This window comes from Paramisgurnus dabryanus, chromosome 18 (genome assembly GCF_030506205.2).
Source record: "Paramisgurnus dabryanus chromosome 18, PD_genome_1.1, whole genome shotgun sequence".
NCBI lineage: Eukaryota > Metazoa > Chordata > Actinopteri > Cypriniformes > Cobitidae > Paramisgurnus > Paramisgurnus dabryanus.
The window spans coordinates 12,764,503-12,771,961 of record NC_133354.1 but is presented as its reverse complement, the minus strand read 5'-3'; the positions used below and the strand labels follow the sequence as shown (position 1 = coordinate 12,771,961).

Genomic DNA, 7,459 nt, shown 5'->3' with positions numbered 1-7,459 from the left:
TGAATCTTGGGAAAGCCAAGGCTTTGAAGGATCCTTCATTTCACGGAAAACGAAGGACGCATTTGCCTTCCAATACCGCCTACGGAGGACACAGCCTTCGTCTCACGCATGCGCACTGCAGACGTATGTGCACCCGCTCCCCTTGCAGAAATGTATTATTAATAAAAACAGTTGTGCTTTTGTTGTTTTATATTTTATATTAAATATTTATATATTAAAGATATTTTATAGTTTAATGTAATTACTATATAATGATTTTTCTGACGTAAACACACACATACATGCATATCACATGTAAAATCTTGAATAATATGCAATATTACAGTACACTGTAGTTAAAATCTAACTATATTACCTGCATATTTTATTTTATAAATGACTGAATGTACAATACACGTAAATGTTCTTACATGGGATGCTGGTTCTTCTTCGACTGAGTTTTTCAGGCCCTTAGCGCGAGTGGAACCGTGGCATTTTCTCCGATGTGTACGCGGTATGAATAAGAGAAGTCATGGAGAGGGAGGCAGTCTATACTTCGCCATGATAGCCTATTATATAATACAGAATGTACCTGTTTTAGTTACCACATAGTGCGTAGGCCTGAGACACGACATAAATCGTGCGTTTCCACGTCAGTTACTCGCTCGACCAAATGGCAGGTTAGTGATGGACGAAGTCTAATCATAAACTAAGAGCCACGTGTAACTTATGTACTTTATAAAATAATGTACATAACACAGTCATTGTGGTTTGCTATTTAAAATATGATGAATAGTTACCTCACAGTCTGTTTAAGCAGGGGTCACTTTTGTAAGCAAGGGTTACCGCAATGGATAAAACAATCTGTAGGGCTACTTTTTAGATATAGTCTACTCATGATTTTATTTGTTAATGTTTTGTAATTTCTTAAAATGTAAACATGTATAAAAGAAGCCAAGCTAATAGAAAAATATGTAATAAATAAATATTAAAATTCAGGCAACTCGCAAAATCTGTGCGCCTGCGGGCACCATGTTGCAGAGACCACTGTTTTAAAGGAAATCTATTGCGCAATCTGGTGTAAGTCAGTTGTAGACCTATACAGTATTTAGAAATAAATAAGTGTATGCTGTGATATTCTGAAAATGTGGACTACTTAAAACAGAACAACACTCTTTTTAAATTGTAATATATTACACCCCAAACTCCTTCCAGTGTTTCCAGTTTATTTGAAATGCCTACATTTCTAGCAATCTACACAACTGTTATTTACAATCATTAATACATTACCAAGCAATAAAAGCATCTCAAGCATAGTCAAGGCCTGTCAATATCTGATTAAGTACTGTATATTGTATGTGACCCATCCTTCATTCACTTCCCTGCTGAAAAACAGCATACCAGCAAGACCAGAATAATTGTGTTTTGGTTTTGGTCAGAACACCAGCTAAACCAGCACCAAACCAGCATTAGCACCAGCTAAACCAGCACCAAACCAGCATTAGCACCAGCATCCCATGCTGGTCATACCAGCAAGACCAGAATATGTTGTGTTTTGGTGCTGGTATGTTGGTGACCACCAGCTAAACCAGCACAGACCAGCATAATTCCCATGCTGGTCCATGCTGGTATAATGCTGTTTTTTCAGCAGGGTTAAAAATAAAAAAAGCAAAGCTGCCAACATTCTGTTATAATAATCAGAGCGTCTATATAAATCAAGTGGAATTAAGTTATAACATTGAATATGTACCATGAAACCAATGGACACCATCTCATCTCAAACAAAAAAAAACAACAACAAAAGCAAATACAACAACACAGAAACAAAGATGAAATTCATGACTTCAACTCTAGCTATTGACGTCCGTCAGTGCTGCTATTTTTAGTTGAAAACTATAGCACATAAGAGGAAGTGTAATTATTAACTATGCTGCGGAGAAACTACCAAGACATTTGTTTGTATAGACAAAGGTCTAACTTAGATCCTGGTGGAAATTCAGTTATGAAAGGAAAGGTGGTCCTGCTTTTTACAGATTACAGGATCAACTTTACGAATCTCTCATTTGCACAGAACACAATAGTCATAGTTTCATGAACACTTGATGACACTGGGTAAAGTTCTCAGGAACCATCATCGGTCACTGCTTTAGCTTTGCTCTTAAATGAACTGCGGAAGCGAGGGAGTATCCGCCAAGATTTTTTATAAACCACAGCATCTTTCATGGTTTCTTTTCCTTGTTCTACATAGTTTTCAGCTTTCATTACAGTCTTTGCAATATTGTTGGCCATTTCCCCCTGTAGAACAGACAATTCAAATGATCCGCATTATTTGGTGCTCATGGCATGAATCTGTTATTCAATGTATGCTGAAAGACCCTGTTCATCTGTTTAATAATACTTTGACCTACTATCTATTTATTGACAAGCTTACCTGACTGCTCACTAACATTGCAATATCCACAAACATGTTATTCAACTCTCGAATGCTGGCTTCCAGACAGAGAATGTCCTTATGCCGTGACTCGATCTCATTCAGTGTTTGCCCTGTAATGTTGAAGCCAGGAAGACTCTACACACAGAGGGTTATATTAGGACTATAAGACAAAAGTACACCTAAGTAATCAATACTTACAAGAACTTACATCTAAAGTAAAAACAGAAGAGTTGTTGCTCTGCAGCAAGACCTCCGTCTCCTCTTCGGTGAGGATTCTGCCTTCTTAAAACAAAAAGATACATTTTTATTGGATTTCTATCAAGACATTTATGAAATCCCCAAATAAAATCTTTATACGTTTAAAAAACCTTTAGTTTTTTTAGTCATAGTATAGGATATTTGTACCTATTATGACCCTGGTTGTACTGTATGGTATTGTATATTGTTATTGTAAAAGAAAATTTAAAGGCAAGCTACTGCTATTTTTTTTAAATGCCTTTTCATATTCTATAGAGACATTTTATGATCCTGGTAATCATACTAGACCTATCTGGAATATACAAATGACAATGGGCAGTGGTAAGCAAAACATTCTGTGATGTTGTGTAAAAAGTGTGTTAGTTCACTTACTGATCTCCAGCTGTCTTTGAATCTGTTCTTTACTGCTTTTTCGAAAAGATAAAAGTTCTTGATTGTACACGTTCATTATTTCTGCAAACCTCAGTGACAGAACTGTGTGCTATGGAGGATTCACAACATGAAAGAGGAAGATAACAAAACAATCAACTAAATAAATATGGATTAAAAGAGTTATAATTTTACATGCACTTCTTGAATTCCCCTTTGTGTGCTTCATGGGAATTTAACACACAAGCTTGGTGATTAAGCACATTGCTTTATCATTTTTGCTAAAGGAACACACTTTGAGAATAAAGCACTTATATTTATGTAGTAAAGGGTGATGTCTCACCTGGGTATTCTGGATGCGGAAGTACACAGAGCCACTATTTGCATTCTCACACAAATTTCCCTCCAAACCTATCAAATAAAAGCATAGTGACATTTGATCTTGCTGTCTGTGAAAAGTAAACCCAACTAAAGTCATTGTTTTGTGATTGACTGTTTTCTAAATAAACTCATCATATATAATATAAAGTTATAACCTTGATATCTTAAACATTGATTGAGTAAGGCCATGCCAAGATTGAAATTGAAGTGAAAATCAATTAATAAAATTAAACTCTGATGCTCCTAATCTCATAATTAGAATATGAGATTTACGCATGGATTTCACAGGGTCACATACAGTATGAGTTACAGCAAATCAACTCGACTATTGAGTCAAATCAACTCTTATCATCATAACATGTATAACTTATATACTTATAAGTACATTTAATCACCTTTCAGTTTAACATGGACGACATCAGCTGTCCTCTTGATATCATTGTTAAACTGCTCAAGCTCCTCTCTCACATCTGTTGAATGGGCACTTTAGTAAAAGCAATTGAGAAGTGACTGTAGCCGCTCAAAAATGTTTTAGCCCCTTTAGACAACTAGTTACTTACAATAACATAAAAAGATGCAAAGATGTACAGTTTAATGTTTATTTGTGCAGGAGTACTTACACTTCGGTGGGTTGATTTCTGTCAAAATAGTATGATGCCTTGACTTCACCTCTCCCACAGAATGGGAAATACTCTGGATAAGTTTCTGAACCTCATCTACCTGTAGAGTATACAGTATGTTGACAAGGCATTACGTAATCATTTGCAATTGCAATGATCAAATTATGGTTTCTTACATAGTTATAATAAACATTAGAAGGCAGTCAGATACTATACCAACAAAAGAGCACACAAACCTTAGGGAGGAATTGATCTAGGAAAGCATTGGTCTCTACTGGAGCCGTGTCACCTCGGGTCTGCGCAGTATTATACAGTCAAAAACAAATAAAAACAGTCACCGAGACAGCAGGGGTGTATTCCAGAAAGCAGGGTTAACTTACCATCAGATTAACCCCGAACTTTGGGTTGATCAACCCCAAACTTGCTTACTCGGGGTATGTCGGTTCCAAAACACAGTTTAAGAGTTAGGTCAATCAACTCGCTGAAAGTAACCCAGAGTTAACGCGCGCTCACGGTAACAACATAAAGGCATTGTCAATGGATCGCAGATTTCACGAGTCACCATGGAAACGTCAGAGAACTTAAAAGTTTTTAAATGAGAAATAACATTATAAACTAATATTTTCTGGCAAAATCAACGTTTTATAATCGGCTTAGAAGTGCGTGATTACAAAACAGATCAAATTAATTAATTAAATAATTAATACGAACCCATTTTACCCCATTTAAGTCCAATATTATATGTGTCTCAACGAAAATACACACAATTTGATTTAAAATAATCTAAAACAATCTAAAATAATTAATATAGTCAAAATAATCATAGATTTTATATATGATTGTAAACATATGAATTATGAATATATTTTCCCCTGTGAAAAGTAACAATGGTTTTACTACAGTAAAAAACATGGTTACAGTAAAACCATGGTAACCACAAAATAACCATGGTTTTCAAAAAAACATAGTTAAACGATGGTTAGTGTAGTAAAACCATGGTTCTGCTGATAGTAATCAATGCACAAAAAAAACATGGTTACTACAACTATACACCAATAAAACCATGGTTAATTTCATAAGAGTTGTGGCACATAAAGTGCAAATACATCATAAGGCTTATTTAAAGTTGTTGTTTTTTTAAGATATGATTGTATTGTGTAGGCATAAAATGCACTATGATAATATTCACTATATTGTACTTATTTTACTTCTGCTCCTTTGGGTGACCCTGTTTAGTTTTAGGACTTTCCTTGTATGACACTGTGTCACCATCTTTTTTAACATTTACTGATAGCTGATAGATTAATGCACCCTCTTTTAATTGTAAAGCTTCCTTACAGTCCTTACAGATTTTCAATAATGTTGTGTAATGCTTTTCATTACACTACACTGTAATGCTTTTCATTACACTTCATTTGCATTGGACGATTAGGATCTGCTGTGACAGAATTGGAGAATAGAAATGTTACATTAGTGTCAATAGTAACATGTTGTAATATATGTCCTGTATCATCTAATATATGCAAATATCTCAATTTCCCTTTGCTCAAAAATGATAGCTCAGGAAGGCAGCTACAAAAGGTCAATTTTAAAGAAATAAAGGTGATTTAGAAAAACACCAACTATAGATCAAATGTAGAGAGAGGGCTAAGGATCTGAAGTGCATGTTTAAGAAATAAATATTATACTATGAAATATATATTTATAATTTCATTTCATTGTGTACATGATTCTAACTGATATAATAGAAAATCTCTGACCACTATGCCATGTCTGTGATTCAATGGTGTTTCACCTAATGAAGTCTGTGCTTCACCTGTGTCACTATGTGGGTCAGTGTTAAATCATGCCTGTGCTTCATGGGTGTCATTCTGTGGGCCAGGTCAGATGCACATGCCTATCAGAGACTGCAGGCAGGGGTAACTTCGATCCCTCAGTAATTATTATTATGATAGGCATCATGTGTTTCTATTTGTTATATCCATTTACTGTAACATTGCCACATTGTCACTTAAGTAACATAGGTTAAGATTCATTAATGACAATGTATTTGCACACACATTTATTATAACTTTAGATTCATCTCAAATTATCTAGTAAGTGAAAGATGAGGTTATTTATGAATTGACAAAATTGATATGGAAATGTACTTTATTGTTAACATTAATTAACTGATGGAATTATGTTTCATACATCCACTGATATTTGGAGATATATTACTAATGAACATAATTAAATGTATAGTATTTAGTCCGAACACAAATATGAATAAATTTTTAATTAAATTTAATTAATAATAAAATTTATAGTAATTAGTCCAATCACCAATAACAATCCATGTTATTAAAAAAATAGTTTCTTTAAAAAAAATTCATATCACACATTTTTTAAGACAGCAATAAATATTCGCGACTGTAAATATAATAAAATAAAATAAATGCTTTAACATTGTAATATTATGCAAAATATATGCTTCCACGCCCGCTGTACGCTCGTCATAAGTGCACGCATGCGCAGACTTCCTCCGAAGTCTCGTTTTATTAACTAAAATGAACTTACCCTGCAACATAACCTGCTCCGGAGCAGGTTATCTTCAGAGAGTCAGTTGCTATGGTTACTTACATAACCCGAAAGTTACCTCCGTTTTTGGAACCGAAAGCAGAGGTTATCCGCTTACTTACTCCTAAACTTACCCGGGTAAGCCACATAACCAGCTTTCTGGAATACACCCCAGGGGGTTTAAAAATATTGTCAGAATTGATCGTATAAGCACCATCAATTGTGCCGTACACCACATACATTCGTTTTCAATTGCAATAACGATTCTAGGCACTACAGGTGCGATAGTGAAAGTATAAGTATACCTGAGTATAATAATAGAATCTACTATGAGTTTAAAATAACACAAAGAAAGAAATGTATTTGAAATCTTACGGGTGTTAAATCAGTCAGGCGGTTCTTCATTTCAAGGTTGAATCATTTGTTTCGCACCTGCCGCCTACACTAGAATATGACAAAAGGTGTGTTTAACTTAACGCGGTGCTGCGGACACCGGTAGACGTTTACCATCTGAGACTGAGTACCGCGAGATCCATTCGAAGGCAGTGCTTTCGAATCACTCTCGCGGTACTTTGATGTAATAAACCGATCAGTCTGCGCAACGCCGTATGAATTTTAACACGCCTATTGTTTACACAGGACGACGGTTGACTCAAAGCCCTGCCTTATTTACTTCCGCAATCCCAGGCGTATTTGACTGTACGTATTTGCAAATTACTTTTCAAACTATTTCAGTACATACGAGGAAAATCATGTGCAAGTTGAAGTTTTCCACAACATAAATGTATTGCTTTAATTTCTGTTGCTGTTTCTGTTCAGTGCGGACTGGAGCAGCAGGTGTAACGCCTCTTGCGCATGC

At 35.2% G+C, this 7,459-nt stretch overlaps 1 protein-coding gene across 1 annotated transcript; it reads right to left on the bottom strand.

Annotated features, from left to right (window-relative positions):
* Positions 1 to 1,185: 1,185 nt before the first annotated feature.
* On the bottom strand, positions 1,186 to 7,128 carry stx2a (syntaxin 2a). Its single transcript, XM_065244210.2, has 9 exons — positions 6,976 to 7,128; positions 4,278 to 4,337; positions 4,042 to 4,141; positions 3,817 to 3,891; positions 3,384 to 3,451; positions 3,044 to 3,152; positions 2,622 to 2,695; positions 2,411 to 2,548; positions 1,186 to 2,274 (listed from the first exon to the last, which is right to left on the bottom strand). Exons 1-9 carry the CDS (start codon positions 7,003 to 7,005, stop codon positions 2,101 to 2,103), a joined length of 828 nt encoding a protein of 275 aa, XP_065100282.1. The 5' UTR covers positions 7,006 to 7,128; the 3' UTR covers positions 1,186 to 2,100.
* Positions 7,129 to 7,459: the final 331 nt, after the last annotated feature.